At 41.7% G+C, this 23,608-nt stretch overlaps 1 protein-coding gene across 1 annotated transcript in view; it reads right to left on the bottom strand.

The window, feature by feature from the left end:
• The window catches only part of DIAPH1 (diaphanous related formin 1), a gene marked incomplete in the record, with an annotated part of 120,565 nt that overhangs the window by 59,849 nt on the left and 37,108 nt on the right, over nt 1–23,608 (bottom strand). Inside the window, 15 exon segments of the mRNA XM_014592817.1 lie at nt 9–152; nt 1,253–1,432; nt 2,803–2,867; nt 3,562–3,677; nt 5,981–6,097; nt 6,725–6,843; nt 7,015–7,125; nt 7,774–7,882; nt 10,328–10,467; nt 11,695–11,758; nt 12,626–12,712; nt 12,909–13,039; nt 13,399–13,500; nt 17,667–17,822; nt 18,790–18,816. Coding sequence (XP_014448303.1) covers nt 9–152; nt 1,253–1,432; nt 2,803–2,867; nt 3,562–3,677; nt 5,981–6,097; nt 6,725–6,843; nt 7,015–7,125; nt 7,774–7,882; nt 10,328–10,467; nt 11,695–11,758; nt 12,626–12,712; nt 12,909–13,039; nt 13,399–13,500; nt 17,667–17,822; nt 18,790–18,801 — 1,653 coding nt within the window.

Here is a 23,608-nt window from a genome sequence, read left to right as displayed (position 1 = left end):
GGAGGGGCTGGGGGTGGCACAGTGCCAGAGGCACCAGGTAAAGGAGGGGCAGGGGAAACAGCACTGCAAGGAACAGAAGCCACAGCAGCTGCGGCAGACAGGGAAGCCATTTCTTTCTTGGCGTCTTCCAGTTCCTTCGACAGCTTGGCAACCTATAGAAACAACCTTCATGTGAGCACCTCTCACCCAACTGCAGGATACTGGGGCTGGAAGGCATCTCAGAAACACTTAATCCAAACTTCCCATTTGGCACAGGGACTGAGGGGGAGTCTATGATTTGCCTAAAGTCACACTGCTACTTAGTGGCAGAGCCAAAACTAGAATTCATGTCTTTGTGTTCTGAGTTCAGCATGGTTTGTGTTAAAAAGACAGCTTCGACCTTTATATCATACTGTCCCTTTTATTAGAAAGGTAAAGGTCAAATAAGTCAAATATCCTAGTTACATAACTAACATATAAAAGGTTCTCAAGTTTGTGGAAAATGCATATTATGAAAAAACCATGTACAGATTTTTCCATATTTTTGCTAAAACAAAATTATATTTTAGTTCTATTTTCACATAATTCCTTGAAGTCCCTTTATATGTGCTACACAGGTAATTATATAACCATACGAATGATTAAGTTATCAGACATCGCATGGCATTTAAATATTTTTAACTGCAGAGAAAATATATGTGGGGACAAATCTGTCCAGAGATAACTAAAAGTAACAGAAAGTTAGGAAATTAGATAAACAGTTTAGTTCTGACACCCAAGTTTATCAGAAGACTACTATCTTTCCTTCTGGGTTATACTGTATGTAACTCATTTTATTTCCCCAAACTATGTCTTATATATTATTTATCACAAAAACAAATTTAAAAAATAAGTACCACTGGGCCAGACAGCGGTGTGGTGATTAAAACAGTGGATCCTGCATGGGTGACTATGCAGTTTGAATCTTGGACCCAGCGGCTTGAAAACCACAGCAATTATGTGTGTGTGCGTACACACCCAAAATCCTGAAAGGGGGGGAAAATGGAGGAAAAGGAATTGTGGCATGACCGTCACCCCTGGGCAGGTGCTCTCTGACTTTCCTTCTCTCTCTCTCTAGCGAACACATGTGCCCTCTGGCAAATGAAGAAGAAAGAAAAGTACTATCTAACTAGATCACTACTAGTAGCTACACTCTTACTAGGGGCAGGATGACTGACTCCTGCATCCTGAGGCTGCAGACTGCAGTTACAGGTCCCCACTGCTGAGAAGTTACCTCTCCCGTGAGCTGGGACACCTCTGCTTCCAGGTCCTGTTTCTCTATGGCAATTTGTTGCTTTTCAGAATCCAGTGCATCCTTTTTCCCCTGGAGATCCTGAAGCTTCTGCTCAAAGTCACTTTCCATCTTTTTCATTTCCACCTGTAGCTCATGCCGGGCTGTTAATTCTGAGTCCAGCTAAAGGAGGAAGAAAAAAAATAGGCTTCCAGCAAGCTTTCCATCTCAGTAAGAAGCCCAAGTATTACTCCCATAATTTCCTGTTTTCTGCCAATATCTGATCTATATCCTACGTGACCACAGCTCAGGCAATGCCTGGGGAGAAAGAGCACCAGGACTGCTGTGGTCCAGATATCCCTGAGATTCATGGGTTGGGACTTAGTTGTACTGAAAAGTATTAAGGGAAAACTTAATTCCTTCACAGTGTCCCAGAGTGGGACCTTTGGTGTGATGTTCCCTGGGACATAATTGAGTTCTGGTGGGTTTATAAGAGAAGGAAGGAGGTGAGAACAGGCAGAGATTTATCATTTGTGGATAGTTCTTGGCTCAGAATTCTACCCTCCACCATGTAGCCTCATCCGAAGTTAGTCCCTAAGTCCTGGATCCCCACCCTGTGAGCTGAATGAACCTCTATTTTTATAAATCACCCAGTCTTTGGGCCAGCATGTGGTGAAGTGGTTAAGGCACTGGATTCCCACATGGCCTACTGCAGTTCAAGTCCTGGACCTGGCGGCTTGCTTTCTCACTTTCTCACTTTCTCTTTCTCTCTCTCTAGTGAGTGCATGTACCCTATAGCAAATTTTAAAAAATAATAATAATAAATAAAATAAAAAAAAATAAATCATCCAATCTCGGGTATTTCTGTTACCAACAGAATACCAAGATAAAGACAATGATTTTGACATTAAAACCAAGGTTAAAGGAAAAGGAAACCAGTGATCATTTCCATAGTCTTCCTATGGGAGTAAAAACAAAAAGCAACCTATGGTATTAAAGACATCGAACTAGGACAAGTATATCAATTATAATGAGTCCGTCCTTTCTTGTCCTACCCAGCAGCCCAAGAACTACAGAAGCCCACCTCTCTTCTCAAGATCACACCCATACCACTTCCTCCAACGATTGACTTATGTTAGAAAGCCCTCTCCCTGGGAACTAAAATACCATCGACAAAAACGTTTTCACACACCAGAAAAAGAACAGTTAATCCTCAGACAAAGAAAAAAGATATACCCCATGGGCTGGCCCCAAAGCACAGTGGTGAAGCCCTGTGCATAAGGAGTCAGGTCCTACATGGCTGACCACAGTTCAAATCTCAGCCCTCGAGGCTTGAAAAGCACACCAGGTGCCTGTGTGTGCACACTCCATATCCAATGGGATGGAAAAAATGGAGGAAAGATGATTGTGGTGTGACGATGCCCCATGGGAAGTAGGGGATTCTCTCTCTCATTGGTGAGCACATAAGCTCTCTGGCAATTAAAAAACAAAACAAAACAAAACAAAAAACAAAGATATACCCCAAACACATTTTTTTCTGATCCCTCATGTACCTTTTTTTCTAGCTCCGTTGCTTTGGCTTCTGATTTCTCCACCTTGGTCTTATCAATCATTTGATCTGAAAAGAACAGTCAGTAAGTAGAGCCCCCAGTTCTCTTGGTCTTCTCCTCTCATACCTAAGCCCTTCAATATAACTAAAGAACAATCTTTCATCCTTTTGGATATTTTTATTAGTATTCTTAATGTTCCATACTAGACGAAGAAATGGAACTTAAGTTCATCATGTAATTTCTGAGTGCATGGTGAGGATACCATGCTGAGTGGCATGAAAAATGCCTGAGTGACACTTAAAACTTTCTTGGTGAGGTGGTTAAGGCACTGCACTCCCACGTGGCAGGCTGCAATTCAAGTCCCAGATCTGGTGGTCTGCTTTCTCACTTCCCCTCTCTCTCTTCCTCTGGTCAAAATTTTACAAATAAATAAATTAATTTAATTAAATTAATTCTTTAAAAAAAAAAAAAAACAACCAAACCAACAAAAACCTCTGAGACCAGCAGGAGTCATCAATAATAGCTGATGTCCCAATCAAAGCTAGTAGTGTGGGAGAAGGGACAAGTTTTTAGACTTATGTGGAAATAAACTAAAAGCCCATATCTTCCTAGCAAAGATGTTGGTTATGATTTCAGAAAGGACAAAAAAGAAAATACATGGGAATTTGAAACACACTGTCTCTAAAAATTTTCCACTGAGAAAAGTGATACAAAATGAAAGACACACAGTGCTCTGAGGTACCAGGCACAGGGTATGCTCACCAATCAAGCCCTCAATATCAATGTGGAGGTGTCGGCACTTGAAGTCAGGATCAGCCCCATTTTTGTGCAGAACTATTTGAGAAATACATTCTTCAATCAACTTATAGTACTGTGGCCTAGAGAAGAAACAAAACAAGATTATCAAAGGAAAATTAAAATATAATTCTCAGAAGCATCGGGATCCAGAAAAGTTAACTGCTTTGACAACAGAGAGATTTGAAGGTATAAGTGTTCTGGATAAGAATCTTTCATAAAGTTAACAAAGTAGCACTACTTGCTAAGAAACCCCCTTTGGCATCAGCTAACCCATCTACTTCAGATAATCAGAACTTCTTGCAGTCTGACTTCCAGTGCTGAGATTTTTTTCCATCTAAAAATTCAGGCTTGAGGGGCAAGCAGGTGGCATAGTGGTAAGATGCTGGACTTCCACATGGCCAAGTATGGTTCAAGTTCCAGACTCGGTGGCTTGAAAATCACGCCAGGTGTGTGTGCATGCCCAAACTCCCAAAAGGAGATGAGAAGGGGATGAGGCATGGCCTGGATCCACCCTGGGGAGTGACTTTGTACTTCTTGTCTCTGTCCCTCTGACTCTCTGGCAAGCACACATCCTATAGCAAAAACCTAAATGATAATAATAATAATAATAACAATAAGAATAATAAAAAGTTGTCTTTACCCAACTCCACTCCAAAAAGGGCATCTCTGACTTCTTCCATGGGGATGCCATTTAGTTGGATCACAGAGACAATCAACAACTTCCTTTAAATCTTTAACTAATGAATCCCAAACCTTCCTCTGTGTTTTTTCTTTTTCCTGTTACACAGCAATTTTTTTTAAAAAAAATGTTTTCACTATAGGGCACGTGCACTTGCCAGAAAGACAGAAAAGTTTGAGAAATCACCCCCGACGGGGGATGGCCACGCCACAATCCTTTCCCCTCCATTCTCCTCTCAGGATCTTGGGCACGCAAATACACGCTCCTGGCTTAAGTTTAAGCCACCGGGTCCAGGACTCGAACCGCAGTCGGCTACAGGGAGTCCAGGGACATAGCCATTATGCCAACCACTGGTCCCAGAGCAATTTTTGAATTAAAAGGAATTTTGCTTTCTCCACTTAGGTCTAACTTGAAACCTCCCTCAGACACACCCTCTTACCTGGCCTCATAGTCATTTCGGACCAACAGTAGGTGCTGCAGGATGGACAGGAAGTGTGGCTCTGCCTTTGAGTCCTTCACTGTGTTTAGGAGAATCTGGAAGACTTCGCTAAAGTCAGTGGACAAGGGGACCAAGCTAAGGAAATCAAGTATTTAGAAACTGTGTTTGAAAGGTGGCTTACCAGACTCTTGGAGAAGCTAGGGAAAAGCAGCTAGATACTACTTTCACTCTAATGGCTATTCCTCCTATAAATATTATCAGAAAGTTTTTAAGTTCTCTAAACTTCCTTTAATGAAGGACCAATGAGTTGGGTGTTACTATACACAGAGACAGAGGACTCCTAGTAATTAGCCTGAAGATCAAGCAGCAAACAAAAACTAAAAGATAACCTCCTCAAAGTCACTTGTGGCAAACATTAATTTGTACTGATTAATTATTCCCTTTGTCAGTATAAACCTACATCTCCGTAAGCTAAGCTGTCACATTCTAGGCAGTTTATAGATTCCGATGGCTGCTTCCCCACTCAGCAACCCTCTGATTACCCTTGCTGACTTTCCTAAGCCATGCTGAGGTAAATAATGCCAGCAGCAATAAAAGGACGTTGGCCTTATTTACTGAGAAGACACATAAGCCTGATGCCCTGTTCTGAGTCATCATTCCCCATACCCTTCCTTCCATACAGGGACCTGCAAGTGAATGCATTGGAAGTCTCATCTCTCTTGACCCCAGTCAGTAAAAGGATATTCCATCTCGATGCGAATGTCATCCAGACGTCCCTTCAAGTCATAGGAATCCTCATCAAAAAGGGCATCTCTGACTTCTTCCATGGGGATGCCATTTAGTTGGATCACAGAGACAATCAACAACTTCCTTTAAATCTTTAACTAATGAATCCCAAACCTTCCTCTGTGTTTTTTCTTTTTCCTGTTACACAGCAATTTTTTTTAAAAAAAATGTTTTCACTATAGGGCACGTGCACTTGCCAGAAAGACAGAAAAGTTTGAGAAATCACCCCCGACGGGGGATGGCCACGCCACAATCCTTTCCCCTCCATTCTCCTCTCAGGATCTTGGGCACGCAAATACACGCTCCTGGCTTAAGTTTAAGCCACCGGGTCCAGGACTCGAACCGCAGTCGGCTACAGGGAGTCCAGGGACATAGCCATTATGCCAACCACTGGTCCCAGAGCAATTTTTGAATTAAAAGGAATTTTGCTTTCTCCACTTAGGTCTAACTTGAAACCTCCCTCAGACACACCCTCTTACCTGGCCTCATAGTCATTTCGGACCAACAGTAGGTGCTGCAGGATGGACAGGAAGTGTGGCTCTGCCTTTGAGTCCTTCACTGTGTTTAGGAGAATCTGGAAGACTTCGCTAAAGTCAGTGGACAAGGGGACCAAGCTAAGGAAATCAAGTATTTAGAAACTGTGTTTGAAAGGTGGCTTACCAGACTCTTGGAGAAGCTAGGGAAAAGCAGCTAGATACTACTTTCACTCTAATGGCTATTCCTCCTATAAATATTATCAGAAAGTTTTTAAGTTCTCTAAACTTCCTTTAATGAAGGACCAATGAGTTGGGTGTTACTATACACAGAGACAGAGGACTCCTAGTAATTAGCCTGAAGATCAAGCAGCAAACAAAAACTAAAAGATAACCTCCTCAAAGTCACTTGTGGCAAACATTAATTTGTACTGATTAATTATTCCCTTTGTCAGTATAAACCTACATCTCCGTAAGCTAAGCTGTCACATTCTAGGCAGTTTATAGATTCCGATGGCTGCTTCCCCACTCAGCAACCCTCTGATTACCCTTGCTGACTTTCCTAAGCCATGCTGAGGTAAATAATGCCAGCAGCAATAAAAGGACGTTGGCCTTATTTACTGAGAAGACACATAAGCCTGATGCCCTGTTCTGAGTCATCATTCCCCATACCCTTCCTTCCATACAGGGACCTGCAAGTGAATGCATTGGAAGTCTCATCTCTCTTGACCCCAGTCAGTAAAAGGATATTCCATCTCGATGCGAATGTCATCCAGACGTCCCTTCAAGTCATAGGAATCCTCATCCCCGTGTTCATCGAACACACTTAGCTGTACTTTCATATCGTCATTTTCAATCTTTCGAAGGTCCTGTCAGTGAGAAAAGTAGAAGTTAGAAAATCCAGAAGAGTCTTCTGTGGCTAAAATCCAAACCTTTCAACATGTTTTTTAAATTACAGACCAGAATTATCTCAGGAATGACTGGGGCTGCCAGAGCAAGAAGGAACCAGCCCAGCCTTTCCAACGAATGTTGTATCATACCTGCAACACCTGATGTAGCCCCAAGCGCATCAGTTCACTCCGAATGTGAACTCGGAAGTCAAGTTCTTCAGCTGGTGTGATGAGTGCATTGATCAGCTGTAGGCAGCCCACCTAAAATAAGAAATCCCAGCAGCTACATCAATGCTTTTATTTATTTTATTTTTAAAAAATTATTTATTAAATTCTATTTGTTATCATTATTTCTGTAATTTGACTAGAGAGACAGGGAGAGAGAGAAAGGGAAAGCAAGAAAGAAAGCCATCAGGCCTGGGACTTGAACCACAATCGGCCACATGGGAATCCAGTGCCCTTAACCACCAACCATCTGCCCAACAACACTAACTTTTAAAGATCAAGATTCCATCCTCTTTCCATGTACTTTGAGGCCCCCAAATATAACCAAGTAGATGTGGTACAAAAGCTATTAGAATAATTTTTCTATTAGAGCACTAAAACCTGGTTTGAGTACAGGTCTGGAGAGTTTAGAAGTCTAAATATTCCAAGGTTTGATGGTATGTTATTGCAGACCTTGGTTGTACTAGTCTGGAAATAGATACTGCACCTTTTTCCCATCTCACAATGAAGAAAAGTTCTTTCTTTTCTTTCTAGAAGTAGGTTAGTTATTTTCCCCTCAGAACAAACTCCAAAGTAAAAAATGCATCATTAGGAACCAATCCGTGTGCTCTATTAAATGTTCACTGAACTTTTGTCTTCCCATCCTAAATTCTACTTTATACCCAAGTTCAGGGCTATGCATACCTTAAGTGCAATGGAGGTCCCACTTTTTAATCCATCCAGGAGTGGCTGGAAACGTTCCACCTCATCCATCTCAGCTCTTTCTGTCATCGCCCCCAAAACCCTTTCATTCCTGCCCAAGAGAAAAGAGGAGAGAGTGCTGCATGGGTGACATGACACAGACATGCATGACAAGTAGCTAACAAGAGGCACAGACTGGTTAGGACACAGGACATATCAACGCTCTAGATATCTCGCATTATTCCTCTCACCATCCTTAGAGTAGGGGCCAGAATCTACTGAAAGTGAGGGACCATATCTTCAGAAAAATGCACTATCCCTAGACTTCCATCCATGGACACCAAATTAAGACCCTTGTTTTATGTAATATAAATTTAAACAACTTTTCTAGAGGCATTTAATAGTACTAACAAATTTCTAATGCACATACCATTTGGTTTACTTCTAGAAATCTATTCAACATAAATACTAAAGAATATATGTAAAAGGATGTCATTGATAACATCACTTATAATACGAAAATTTTTTCTATTCGCCTAGAATTTTTTCTACCTACCTGAAAGTCTAGCAATGGGAGACTTGATAAATAAATCATTGTACATCCATCCATACATACAGGATGCTAAATAGCTATGAATCATATTCATGTAGATCTGTAACTACTAACATAGAAGGATGTCCAAGTTCTACTGTTAAGTAAAAAGAAACAAGCTGAAGGCTGACTCTGTGGTTAGGTAGTTAAAGAAGTAGGATGCCACATGGCCAAATGTGGTTGGAATCCTGGACCCAGAGACTTGAAAAATGCACTGGGTATGTGTGTGTAACATGCCCAAAATCCCAACAAGGTGGAAAATGGAGGAGAAGGAATTGCAGCATGACCACAATCTATCAGTGCGTGCTTCCTCCCTCTCCCTCTCCTGCTCTATGGTAAGCACATATGTCTTCTTGGTAAAAATTTCAAAAATTTAAAAAAGGAAAAAGAACGAATGGTATGTTTTAGCTTTTGTTAAACCAAACCCTTCCAAAAAATATAAATCTATCCTATACCTACAGTTGATTTTATGGGCACGAGCTGCCATTCATGAGCTCTAAGATATTATTTTTTGGTGGCGGCAAAAGACATCTTAGAATTGGGACCAGCAGGTGGTGTGCTGGTTAAGGAGCTGGACACTCCCATATGGTCTACCATGGTTTCAGTCCTGGACCTGGTGGCTTGCTTTCTCACTTTCCTTTTCTCTGTGTGTGTGTGTGTGTGTCTTTCTCTGGTCAAATTTAAAAAAAAATTGAATAAATAAAAATTAAATAATTATAAAAAAAATCTTAGAATTAAGGTAATGCAGGATGGTTGACTGTGCTTAGAAAAATCTATGAGACTGTAAAAAGTCATTAACAGTGGTTATTTCCTTTCTCTTTTTGAGAGATTTTTGCTATAGGGCACATGCACTTGATGGAGATACAGAGACAGAAAGCAAGAAATCACCCCTTAGGGGGGATGGCCATGCTGCAATCCCTCCTTTTCCAATCTCCTCTTGGGATTTTGGGCATGTGTGCACATGCACCCAGCAAGAGTTTAAGCCACTGGGTCCAGGACCCAAACTGTGGTCAACTATGTGGAAGTCTAGCAACATAACCCTTAGGCCATCAGTGTTATTTCCCTAGAACAGGATTTGGTGAAGGAATGAGGCTGTTAAATTTTATTTTCTAAGGCCATTGAGTGACATGGTGGTTAAAGCAGCTGGATCTTACATGTCTGACTTTGTAGTTCAAGTCCAGAACTCAGTGGCTTGGAAAAACACACGTGTATGTGCATGACCAAAGTTCTAGAGGAGAAGGAAGAAGGAATTGTGGTATGGCCATCCCCACAGATTTCTCACTTTCTCTCTCTCTGTCGAATGCACACACCCTATATGAACAACAAAAAACTTGTTTTTACTTTATGTACCTCTCTGCTGTTTGAATTAAAATTTTTTAAAAAACAATTCATGATAGAACATGTGTGTGCACACATGAGAGTGAGTGAGAAAGAGAGAAACACCGTCTAGAGAGTCTGGTCATGCCACAACTCCCTTCCCTCAACCATCCAGCCCTCACACACATGCCCAGAACATATCATCTGACTGCTGGAGGTTCCAACTGCAAACTGGTCACCAGGAAGGATTCAGCTTCTCTTTAGCACCACATTACCACTGCACCAGGGAGCTGGCTCACATCACTTGGATTTTTAAAATAACGTTGGTTACTTCTGAATAAAAGAAAAACATCACAACAAAACAGCAAAAAGACATCCTTGTCCTAGACAATGCAGACATTAATGGAGATGTGGAAGCTATCCTGCTCTCAGTATACTCTGACAACCAGTGGTATTCAGCATGCCCCCAACTCTCAGTTACTCTTCTTAATAAACATCAAGGCGCTCAATGTTCACTTCTAGGAAGCAATATAGTCTCACCTAGTATTTAAGACCAAGTGAATACTTAAGCAACTCAGTTTCCCGCTAGACTAAGAGAAGTTGGTAAATAGGAGAATGGAGAATAAACAAGTGACTCTGGTCACATACATGTCCTCTGGCTGTGGCAGGATACAAAGAGCAGAAAGCAGCTTGGCTGCATCAATCATCATGTTGGGGACGGCAGGATCCATGGCTCGGACCAGCAGCAGGATTCCTTCTTCTGTGTCCAGCATGGTCTTGATTCCAAACTGGCAAGACAAGAACAGAGAAGGGGGCTTAAAGAAGACAGCATCTAACCAGGGAAACCCTAGGGGCTGTTACAGGTTGAATGGTGTCCTCCCCAAATTCACGTGCTGAAGTCCTAACTCCTAGTCCTTAGAATGTGATCTTATTTGGAAATACAGTCATTGTAGATGTAGTTAGTTACAGGACAATAAGTCACAGTGAAGTAGGGTATGCTCCTGGTCTAATATGACTGTTGTCCTTATAAAAAGGGGAAATGTGAATACAGACATGCACCCGGGGAGAACATAATGTGAATGCAAAGACAGATCAGGATGGCGTCTACAAGCCAAGCAATCCCAAAGACTGCCAGCAAACCCCCAGAGACTAGGCCAGAGGGTTGGAACAGATCATCCTTCACAGCCTCAGAAGGAACAACCCTGCGGACACCTTGATCTTGGACTTCTGGCCTCTGGAACCAGAATAGTCAAGTTTCTGCTATTTAAGACACCTGGTTGTGTTAGTCCAGCAAACTAATACATGGGTAGAATATATCCCGCAAGCCTGACCTCAACATAGTAGACAGAGGTGAAAATAACAAAATAGTTTTTCAGAAGACACACAGAATTTCATGTCTTCCGAGAATAAAAATCTTTGAACAGTCTGGAAACAAGGAAAAAAAAAAAGAAATGAACAAGCGGAGAGTAAAGCAAATCTTCCCAAACCAATAACTACAGGTAAAGAAGTTCAAGAATTAGCAAAAGAAAAGAAAGGGGAAGAAAATCGAGCCTAACTTGTGAAACAGAGTTCAGAACTAGGAAAAAGTTCACAGGAGTTATGTATGTGCCAAAGAAAATATAGATATGATACTAAAAAGGAAGGCTCAAAGTCTTGAACCTCATATTCCGAGTTCCTTTATTTGTAAAAGAGATTTTTGCTACAGGGTGTATGTGCTCGCCAAGAGAGAGAGAAAGCGAGAAATCACCCCCCAGGGAGATGACCACGCAGCAATCTCTTCTCCTCCAATCTCCTCTTGGGATTTTGGGCACAAAGCACATGCACTCGGCATGAGTTCTTTTTAAGCCATCGGGTCCAGGATTTGAACCGCGGTCAACTATGTGGGAGTCCCGCGACATAATCATTACACCATATGCTGGCCCCCCTAGAGTTCCTTCTTTTGGGTTGGTCAATACAAGATAAAAATAGGAGTCCAGATGAGAGTTGGAAAGAGAATGGGAAAAAAAAAATCTCACCTTGTTGTTCATAAACGCTTTCAAGCAGCGAATGATCTCATGCTTGTTGCGGCTATCGTAACTTCTGCATAGAGAAGACATAATCAGTGAAGTCCCTTCATTCTGTATAGCCCCTTCCCAGCTGACTTTTCAACCTTCAAACATGGGTCTTAGGAATACTCCTGACTATTGTAGCAGCTGAGTAAATTCTAGCCCACAGTACTTTCTCCAGAAACGCTGACAAAAATGGTAGGTGAAGAGGGATCTTTCCCATGAAATACCTTTGGCTAATCTTCTTGTAATCCAAGAATTTAGTATGATAATAAACCTCTCTTTAACTCTTTTTGGACTCTGAAGTGCTAAATTCTACCTGCATAACATCCCTTTAACATTTTCCTCCTTGCCTCACTACTTCAAAGGTTTCAAGTCTGAGAAGGTACTGCAGGAGGCCGAGGCTCTATGTGTCTTTGTTTCAGGAAGATTCGAGAGGTACAGAGGTTACTTTAGTTCAGGCTGGCTTCAAGGTGGCCTAAGATGGTCCAAGGTATCCCCCAAAGTAGTCCAATCCTGAAGACTGCCATAAAGTTAGTCCCAAACCGATCAAATATATTTTAAGACTTCCACATGGGGTCTATGACCACAGGGCAGCTCTAGACTAAATCAAATCCTATTTCCAGACTAAGAAAGATCCTATGTTGAGAGACTAATTATCGAATGTAGTATGTTATGTGTCCCATGTTCTTCATTGTGAAATGTAAGCTCCTCCTCCCTTTCCTGATGTACCTACCGTCATTTATCCTCTAGTCGCTGCTACAATAAACCCGTCTTCAGCTTATAGGATATCTCCCTAGGCTCCACCTTTACATTTAACTATTATTTTCTCCTTTAGAGCAAATAGCCAAGTCCCCTATGATTCTCCACCTAGAAGATACAAAGACTCGGAAATTCTCACCCAGAAGTCTCCTCTTTCTCATCATGAAGTCGTTTAAGGATGTCCAATAACGAGGCCAGGCCCTCAGCACCAAATGTTTGCACCCAACTGTAAGGAACAAACTACATTGTAATATCAAATCAAATCAACAAATATTTAGCTGCCAAACAAAGCTTATCTTCGCACCTCTTTACTCCCAATCTAGACAGACCATTCCCCTACTCCGACTCCTATGATCTTCAATCACCACTGGGTGAACTCCAACACTGAGCTCTTACTCCTGTTACCACCTCAGAATCCTCACCTGACAGGGTTGTTGTTGAGAGAGACACGAAGGGATTCCAGGCAGCTGAGCAGGTGCATATCCCGCAAGCCTGACCTCAACTCCTGAATGTACATCATGGCAGACCTAGAGCTCTCCTTTTGGCTCATGCCCTGGACAAGAGGCATAGAGAGAGATTAGCACACACTGGACTCGGCCATAAAGTGGGCACCAGTATCAGTCAATGCAGTTTAAATAATATCAGGACAGACGCTCATTAGACACACCACCACACTACGTGAGGCTCAGACTTGTCCATCCCATCCTCTATGTATACTTCGTGAAGATTCCAGCAGAGAAAAGTATACAAAACTTTGAATTGAAATAAGAGCAGAATTATGAGTAGGTTTACTTAATACATTGAAATGTAACTGATGTCAATTATGTAAAATGTGACACAAAACTGACAAAACAAACAGGACCAAAAGGAGGGCACAGTCCCGTGTGTCGTGGGTACCTGCCCCGGACTTACAGCCTTGGAGGTGTGCAAGTACTGGGACACCATCTCCCTCTTAATGGTGATGTCCTTCTCCCTCAGAGGTTGCTGTTTCTCCTCATTCAGGTTCATGTCCAGCTAGCAGAGGGAGAGAAAACAAAACTGCCTCAATTTCTGGCCAGATTTTAGTGTGTAGTATTTAGTACACTTAGTGAAGAGTTGAGCACATTCAATGCTTACTGAATAAATTTTCCTGGTTCCTAGAGATCTGAGCTATTACAGCTGATGAGACTTCTTCAGGGATAAATGTGGTTAAAATTTTAGTATAAATTCCTTAATAGACATTGTTATACAAACACACACTAACTTTTTCTCTAAGAAAAATGGACTTGATACAGATGAAATTTTTCTTTTTTTCTTTAACTATTGAATGAAAGTCACATAATGTCTTTTGTATTGAGGATGAGCAATAAGAAGAACTTCAGACTGAAATACAACTGGCTTCATCCAAATGCCAGCAAAATCTGCACCAGCACCAGGGCCTCAACACTCACCACCCCTGTTAACTCAGGCCCTGTACAAACCCCTTTCTCATGAAGAATGAACCAGAAATTCTGTGATACAGCAGAGGCCCCTTAACAGACAGAACGTGGAATGTGCTGAGTATGTTTTGGGGAAAAGTTCTGTTTGAGCCTGTTACATGTACAGCTATGAGCCCAGCACCTTAGTGAGCACAAATTTAACCCTCACAAGTCCAGAATGGTATTTGAAAAGGAAAGTACAAAAGGAAAAAAGAAGCATATATTGTTTCTCCTATAAATAGCAATTTTTTATTCTGAAATTTTTCTGATTTAATTCATGGTGTCTTTTTTCCTTTTGCACACAAAACACAGAAATTGCAAAGTGATGGCCTCCAGATTGAGTCAGACCCCAAACAAAAAACATGCTTGCAAGGCTAGCTCGACATTTTAAATTCAAGAGACCTTACATAAAAATACAGATTTCTAATAAGACAACACCAAACAATGCAACCATCAAATTTCAGAGTGTGAGAAACTCTATGGATCAAACTGCTTCTTCAACAACTTTTTTATATCAACTGTAAATATTTAAAAAAAGAGGGAGAGAGAGGGGGCCGGCAGGTGGTGTGGTAGTTGAGGTGTGGGACTCCTACATGGCTGACTATGGTTCAAATCCCAGATCTGGCAGCTTGCTTTCTCACTTTCCCTTTCTCTCTTTTTCTGGTCAAATTAAATAATAATAATTATTATACATAAGTAAAATTAAATAATTATTTTGAAAAAGGGGAGGAGCCAACAGGTGGCACAGTGGTTAAGGCTTTGGACTCTTCACAGGGTTAATCACAGTTCGAGTCCCGAACCTGGAGTCTTTCTTTCTCACTTTTTCTCTCTCTCTTCCCCTCCATCTCTCTCTAGTCAAATTAAAAAATAATAAGTAAAATTAAATAAAATAAAAAAGAAAAGAGAGAGAGGGGAAGGGAAACATGTAGGTTAAATGAAACTTAAGAGACTATTAGTATGAATTTATTTAGAATTATGATTTAACAATTTTTTTCTTTTTTTTTTTTTTTTTGAGAGATTTTCACTGTAGGGCGCGTGCGCTCGCCAGACAGACAGAGAGAGACATAGAGACAGAAAGCGAGAAATCATCCCCCAGGGGGGATGGTCACGCCGCAATCCCTTCTCCTCCATTCTCCTCTCGGGATCTTGGGCACGCACGCACACACGCCCGGCGTGAGTTTTAAGCCACCGGGTCCGGGACGTGAACCGCGGTTGACTACGTGGGAGTCCAGCAACATAGCCATTACGCTAACTGCTGGTTCCCAATTTTTTTTTTTTTTTTTTTTAAACAATGACCTAAAGTCCAACAGATGGTGTAGCAGTTATATCACTAAACTCTCGCAGGGCTGACCGCAGTTTAAGTCCCAGATCCAGTGGCTTGAAAAATCACAACAGGCACAAGTGTCTCCTCTGGGAGGAGAATAAAGAAGAAAGGACTGCGGCGTGGCTGTCATTCCTGAGAGTGAGTAGCCATGATGCTATCCCACCTCCTCCATTTTCTTCCTGGGATTCTGGACACACGTATGCACATGTGCCTGGGGTGATCCTCAAGCCACCAGATCGGGACTTGAACCGCAGTGGTCCACGCGGGAGTCTGGTGCCTTTAATACTATATCACTTGCTGGCCCCCAGACCGTATGTTTAAGATTCTTTTTCTTTAAAGAATTATTTTATTTATTTATTTATTTAAATTTTTAACCAGAGAGGGACAGAGTAAGAAAGAGAAATAGAGAGCGAGAGAGAGGGAAAGCGAGAAAGCAAGCCATCAAATCCAGGACTTGAACTGTGGCTGGCCATGTGGGAGTCCAACGCCCCAGCCACCACACCATTTGCTGGCCCCAAGATTCTTTTTTAAAAAAATCTGTCAGACGGTGTGTGTACTCGCTATTTGAGAGTGATAGAGAGATAAAGAAAGAGAGATAGGGAGAGAGAGAAAGGACCCCCCCCCAGGGGGCATGGTCATGCCACAATCCCTTCTCCTCCATTTTTGGATTTTGGACATACATGCCCAGGATTTTTTTTCTTTTTTTTGGGGGGGGGGAGGGTTTTTTTTGCTGTAGGGCACATGTGCTTGCCAGAAAGGAGAGAGACAGAGAGACAGAAAGCGAGAAATCACCCCCCAGGGGGGGATGGCTACGCCACAATCCCTTCTCCTTTCTCCTCTCGGGATCTTGGGCACGCACACACATGCGCCCAGCGTGAGTCTAAGCAACTGTGTCCAGGACTCGAACCGCAGTTCACTACATGGGAGTCCAGTGACATAGCCACTACACTAACTGCTGGTGCCCCCCAGGATGTTTTTGAAGCTGCTGTCCAGTACTCAAATCATGTAGTCAGTCACATGAGATTCAGCTCCCTTAACTACCAGGCCATGGGCTGGTCCTGTTCTTGAGATTCTTGATGCTCTCAGAACATAAAAAGGCAAATTGCAAGATTCAGTGAATAATAATAGTGCAGGCTCAATGTTTATTATTTACCAGGCCCTGTGTCAAGGATTTTAAGCCTATGCTCTTAACTAAGTTAGGCCTACCACTAGTCTCTGTGTGAATCTAAGACCAAATGTTCATGCAATACACTTAGGTTTTATGAAACCTTATAAGCACATACTGAAAACTTTCTAAAACATATCACTAGTGACAGTGTTCCTCACTGAGGACAGCAAAGTAACCCGCATCCGCATAAACTTCCATACTTAACTGACTTCAGACGTAATTTTCAAAAGTCTAGTGATTAAAACAATAGCATTCACCTTTCAGATTCACCACTAAATAGAGGACCTTGGGCAAAAGATGCCGTTCCAATTCTCAGTTTCTTCTTTGTATAAAAGCTCACTGTGGAGACCAGCAGATGGTGTAGAAGTTATGTTGCTGGACTCCTAAAGGGCTGACTGCAGTTCAAATCTTGGACCCAGGGACTTGAAACTCACATCACGCACGTGTGTGTGCTTGCCCAAAATCCCGAGAGGAGACTAGAGGAGAAGAGATTACAGCAGGACCATCCTGCCCCGGGGGGGGTGGGGGTGGTGATTTCTCGTATTCTGTCTTTCATAGCGCACGCGCCCTAACTGCAAACATCTGTCTTATAGAGAAAAAAAAAAAAAGAAAGAGTTCACCATGTTTCAACACTTGACTGCTCTGACTTAACACAAGGTGGACTGCACACGACCACATGAGTCGGTCCACCCACTCCACATGTCCTCATGGCTAACATGTTCTGGGCCAGACATTAACAAGGTGGTCAGTGATCAGATGTTTCTGAGCCTAACTCACAGACTCCAATTCTATGGACTGGTACTTGTATATTCAGTCCCTAGTTAACGGGTCCAATTTTTTTTTAAAGGTGTTTGCTTGCTATAGCGTACATGCGCTTGCCAGAGAGAAACAGGTAAGAGGAAAAGTGAGATATCACACTCCAGGGGGGTTGGCCATGCCTTGATTCTTTCTCCTCTCAGGACCTTGGACATGCACGTACATGTGCTCCGCATAATTTTTTCATGCTACCAGGTCCAGGACTCGAACCGCAGTCAGCCATGAGGGAGTCCAGAACCTTAATTACTATGCCACCTGCTGGCCCCAATGGAACTAATATTAAAAAATTCCACATTAGACCTGTCATTATTTGTAATAAAGGGCTAGTTATGGGGGAACTACGCACAAAAAAGAACTCACCCTGCCCATAAATGCATTCGCAGGAAGATGCACCAAGTTGGGGTGGGACACTCACCAGCATCTGCTCAAAGAGAACTAGAACTTGCTCATCGGACACATCCTGCAATGACTGTGCTGTAGGATCATCTCCATATGATGCAGAAGAATTTCTATGAGCAGAATTGGGCTTTTCCTTCTCCTTCTTACTTCTGATGCTGGTAAATCTCTCTATCTGAAAAAGAAAAAAATATCAGTAGTGATACATTTTCATTTACATAACAAACCACACATCAAATGGCCAACCCTTTAACCTCTGACACATGCATGGTTTTTCTGGTTCACGAGCAATTCAAGACTCTTCTGACAAAAAAAAAAAGAAATCAGTCTTTCTTCTATCTAACTTAGCATACTGACTCTACTCGCATCTAAGCCCAAAGATAAAAGGACTGAAGTATTAACGTTTCAAATCTCTCCTTAAAAAGGAAACTAGGGATCCCCCTGTCATTTCTAAGTCCTCTGGTAGCACAGAAGAGAAAGCATCTCCTGGGCGGAGCTAGTTCAATAAAATGCCCTCTCTTTTCCTCTAGCTAGAAACATAATAAATGCGGCCAGGCCCCAAGACAGAGGCGAGAATGTCTACAGCTTTAATAAATATAAGTTACATAGGCTAAATAAGTAAGTGCCTTAAAACCTTTCTTTTGTATATGTTATAGCACTTGTGTTATGCAGGTAACAAAAGTTTAACATTTCTGCAAAATCCCCTTTGCCTAGCCAGCAAAGAATACCATGTGGGATATATTCGTCTTTCGAATGCTGAGGAGTCATTCCTCAAACCTCAAGTATATATGCTAGAACCAAAAACAGCCACCAATAAGCTGTAGTTTATCAGCTCCACTCACTTGAAAATAACAGTATCTGCAAGCATAGTGGGGCTTCAAGTGATATGAGTGGCACCCAGACTGCAAGTCGGTTAGTTTGGTGTTTAAAGAGCATGCCTAACTTTGGAAGCAGCAAATGAATGTGCCAGAGAAATGCATGCAATGGGCCAAACACAGCAGAGAGTTAGAAAAAGCCCTGAGATCCTCTGAGGACAGAACCCGTACCATTACAGGTTACAGAAAGTCAAAGGCATGGAGACTGGTAAATACTGTAGTGTAGGAAAGGAGCCAGAACATGCACGTGAAACAAAATGTCCTTACCTCATCTGCCATGAGCCGCTTCAGAGTCTAGGAAACAGGAAAATGGAGGGAGAAGAGATCACTGAAATGCCAGGAAATCTCCCAAACCCCAGATGGGTTGGGCAACAAAAGGAAGAGAAAATAAATGGAAAGGACTTATGCTACTTTCCACAAGCTAAAGATCTCTGTCCAAGTATTCTTGAGCACACTCCCTCAGGTAAGAGCTAGGAAGAGTTTTCAGGTCACTAACATATGGCTTAAAAAAAAAAAAAGATGGAAAATTGAACAGACTAAACTAGGTGTCCATAAACTTATGAAATGTACTCATCTTCATTAGAAAACAAGGAAATGCAAACTAAAGCCACGTGAGATATCATTTTGTACTCTCAAGACGGGCAAAAACAGTTGTCTCTCCAGTAGTAGAGCGGTTCTCACACAGTGTGGTAACTGTAAATGCCATGGCCGCTTTGGAAAAGTCTGGGATTATCTAGGTATTACGTTCATTATGTACATCACTACAAGCCAACATGTCGATTTCTATGTATCTGCCCTGGTGCAACGGGCACATATGCAGGATGTTTGTAACAAGAGTGTTCAGAGTAACCAGACAGCACTTAAAACAGGGAACAATCCAAATAGCCATCAAGAGTGGAGTGACAAACAGGGAACAATCCAAATAGCCATCAAGAGTGGAGTGACAAACAGGGAACAATCCAAATAGCCATCAAGAGTGGAGTGACAAACTAGTCTGTTAGTAAAATGGAAAATGGTGGAGACCACCCTGTAGGACAATGTCCCAGATCTGCTGGAAAACAACTTGAGTGACCTAGCATACCAGGTCCTCAAGTACGGGAGACTGTGTGCAGTCTCCTGTAACCTGTTTCCCAGAGAAGCGAGCCAAGTCCCACTGGGTTAATGTGCCCTGTGTCCTACATAATAGCTCTTACATGCTATGCTTTGTGTTTCCAAGCAAATCTTTAACTTCCTTCTTAAAGATGTTCTTGGTTTTGGAGGAAACCTGCTGTTTGTATGTTCATCCTTTCTCATCTACTGTACACTTACAGTCTCTTCCATCGTAAACATGTATGATAAAGCTTGCTGAGAAAAGGTCACCTATTTACTTCAAAGTACCTTATTTTTTGCAATCTGATCTTTCACGCAATAAATACGGAGCACAAAAGAAGGCTGCGTTCAAGTTCTTTTGAATCCCCAGCCCTTCTTTGCTAAATTTATTTAGACTACGGGTCTTTCGATATGTGCACCACTCTGCATATCCAAGTCCATGGCAGGAAAACAATTACGCAAAGTAAGTGAATTAATTTACAGCTACTTATAAACAGAATGTTATACTATTATTTTATTTACATTGAATTTAAGAATGCATAAAGCTATATTTTATTATTTAGCATGTAAAAATACAAAGAGAAAGATCGCCACAAATGTCAATGCAGTTGTTACATGGGGTGGGAGCAGAGTTGTGGCTGGAGAAGGGGACAAAGTGGTTCCTGGGACGTTCACAATGTTTGTTTCTTGAGGATGGTGATTACATGGGTGCTCGGTTTACAATCATTCTGTATGTTTTATGTTCTTTGCTGTATACATGTATGCTGTATTTTTAAAATGTCTGAACGAGGTCTGGGAAAGCAGAATTTTTTTCTTCATATTACTGAATTTTAAGCCATCATTTTTTTCTTAGTGTCCTTCCAAGAGTAAATGCCTCTTGATTAACCTTCCTTAACTGATGAAGAACTAGTTCTGTCCCTGACGCAGAGCTATTTTTCTAATCTTGATTTTTTCACTAGAGGGAGAGTGCTCTAGCTGCAGAGACAGACAGAAAAGGGGAAAGTAAGAAAGCATCCCCCTGACACCACGGCAGGAGGGTGGCTATGCTGCAATCCCTTTTCTTCCATTTTCCTCTGGATTCTGGACATGTACACACAGGCACCCAGTGTGTTTATCAGGCTGTGGTGTCTGGGACTCCAACTGCGCAGTTAGCCATGCGGGTCCAGTCACCTCAATCATGCCACTGGCTAGTCCTCTAACCTTTCTATGAACGAGAAAATTTTACAATCTTGTTCATGTTCTCCATGATCACAATTCAGTTAAACCCAATGTAAAGGTCAAGCCTCCACTGGCTGAGTGCTAATCATGCACCGGAAACCACACGAGCTGTGACTGGTGTCCATGGGATGCACATCTCCTCTGCGTGCACTGCCTGCTGAGAGCAAAGACAAAGGATGACAGCACCACTCAAGGAGACCAACACCACAGTTCCTTCTGTCGCCGCCCTAAGTCACTTGGCACAGAGGGGGAACGAGGCCACAGAGGGGAAGAATGTATACAGCTGAGGGTGCCATAGCTAAGGTTAAGCTTATTTGTCCTCAGACCAATTGCATCCAAAGTCTTGTCCCCCAACTCACAATGTCCCCTTAGAACCAAGCAGCAATCAAAACACTCTGGGATGAATATAATGTCAGTAACAGAACCTGGGTCTAAATAACCAGTGGTTGCTGGATTGTTCACAGCTGCTGCTTCAGTTAAAGAAAGGGAAACCAGCAATTCGTCTGTCCAGCTCCACGGCCACGGCTCACCCGCTATTGTTTCCTGCAACAGCTTCCTCAGCTCAAGTCCCTGCTGTCAGTTCTATCTGCCCCACATCACATCCATTCCCCATACGCTATCCCAAAACGCCAACCTGTGCATGTCATTTCCCCATGTACAGCCCTTTAATACCTCCCCAGTACCCTGAGGATAAAACCCAAGTTCTTTTGCACAACAGATGACTCTCCTGGCTTTTCCCCCTAATACCACCTCACAACAAATCCTTCATCTCAAACTCTGTCATCTGGCCAAACGGAACGAGCTGTAAGTCTACAAACAGATCACGCTGCCTCACGCCCTAGTCTTCCCTAGGCTGCTGCGTTCTCAGACTACACTGCCTTCAAGGATCACTCCAACAGGCCCTGCAGCACGGTACTTCCTGATTGGATAGGTACCTTTCTTCATGTTTCCATAGTGATGGGGACTTGCCTGCCTCATAGCACCAATAGTGGATTACAACTAACGGTCTTGATTGTCTGCCTTCTCCATTGCTTCCAGACTGTGCTTTGACACAGCCTAAAACTTAAGTCATTGTAACACTTATGAACAAATACTGAATATAAGGTTGTTTCCCTAACATAACATTCCAATCCCTGGAGAATCTGTCAGTCTCTTCCACCTCTTCATTGTATCAATGAAGAAACTAAAAGCCCAGACAGGCAGAGAAATTCATCAGTCACATGATTAGGGACTGAAGTGGACATGGAACTCAGGTCTCCAGACTTCAAAACCCCAAAATTCTGCATTCTCCAAATTCTTCTGCCTAGTTCCTATTTCATGGCCACTATCGCCTTTAGATAAAAAAGGTAAACACATCTTTTTTAAGAATAATAAGGAAAATACAAGTTTTTCTTGATTTTGGGGGAGCAGGATTAGAAACACATTCAATCCTTTAAAAAAATCCATGTTCTAGTGCTCGATTTGGTATAATGACAGTGAAAGTGATCTGTGTGGGATTGAAGTTGCATTTCCCAACAAGCCCAACAGAGGGCAGCAACAACCAGCAAAGTGAATCTGTATGTTAAAGGCCAAATTCGGTGCAGGAACCCAATAGAGCACTCAAACAGCCAGCTCAGTCATTGAAATGGAAACTTTGTTGCTCTGATGTATTAAAGGCATATTGATTACTCATTTAGTATTATGTATATATTTTCTTACAGATTCTATGTATACTGTGTTTGCAAACAGCTTTGTTCAGTTTTTTAAATTGTGTCAGTAGTAGTTTTAATGTTAACTCTGAAATGTAAGACAAGAAATTCTTAGAATATGAGAAGTGAAAAGAACAAAAAATGGTGAAGTCCAGGAAGATAAATGCTCCTGGAGCTGTATTTCTGCCTTATGCCTCAGGTGTCCAAGCTTTTTGATAAAGTCTCTAATCATCTTACCTACCTCTAACTGCTTCCACTCCCACCATCCTATTAACTCTTTTCTGTCCCCAAACCAAATCCTACTAACCTAGCCTCACTGTGCTAACCACTTCGCTTCTTGTCCCGCTTACAGAGTCTTCCACCACACAATACCAGTGACACCTTTAATTACAGAAACAAAAGGAAGCATAAACACGGAATGAAATTGCTTAAAATATCAAAATATGTCTCCTGAATACAGATTATTGGAATATCCATGTAAAAGATGGTAGACTGAATCAAAGCATCTAATTTTCCCTCATCCAGAAACCCCACTTAATCTATAGCAAGGAAAGAATGGGAAAATATATTCAAAGTGTTAAGTGAAAAAAAATTTAAACCAAAAATACTATATCCAGCAAGATCATCCTTCATATGGGAAGAAAAGTTTGAAACATTCTTAGCTAAACAAAACCTGAAGGAGTTTACCAACAGCAGACCAGCTCTTTGAGAAGTTCTGAAGGGAGTGCTATACCAGGAAAACTAAAGCCTGACAGAAATAAGAGAACAAAATGTGACCAAGAAAAAGGCTAACTTAATGGTAGGGACAAGTTTGGAAATATCAATAATAACGTTGAATATTAACTTCCAGGATTTAAACAGAAAGATCAGATCACAGTAGCACTACGAATATGACAAAAGAGATTATGTAAGGCTGAACTGGTAAAATAGAAATCTATGGCTTTTGTCTAAAACATTACTGATTTTCTTCTTTGATTTGTCTTCCAGATTTAAAGATTTTGGTGTTTTTTTTTTTTTTTTTTTTTTTGGTTGTTTTTAGGTTCAGCAATTTTTTAAAAAAATTTTTTTTTTTTTTTTTTTTTTTTTTTTTT

This window comes from Tupaia chinensis, unplaced genomic scaffold (genome assembly GCF_000334495.1).
Source record: "Tupaia chinensis unplaced genomic scaffold, TupChi_1.0 Scaffold138644_1, whole genome shotgun sequence".
In the NCBI taxonomy this organism is placed as follows: domain Eukaryota; kingdom Metazoa; phylum Chordata; class Mammalia; order Scandentia; family Tupaiidae; genus Tupaia; species Tupaia belangeri.
This window is presented reverse-complemented; position numbering and strand designations above follow the sequence as displayed.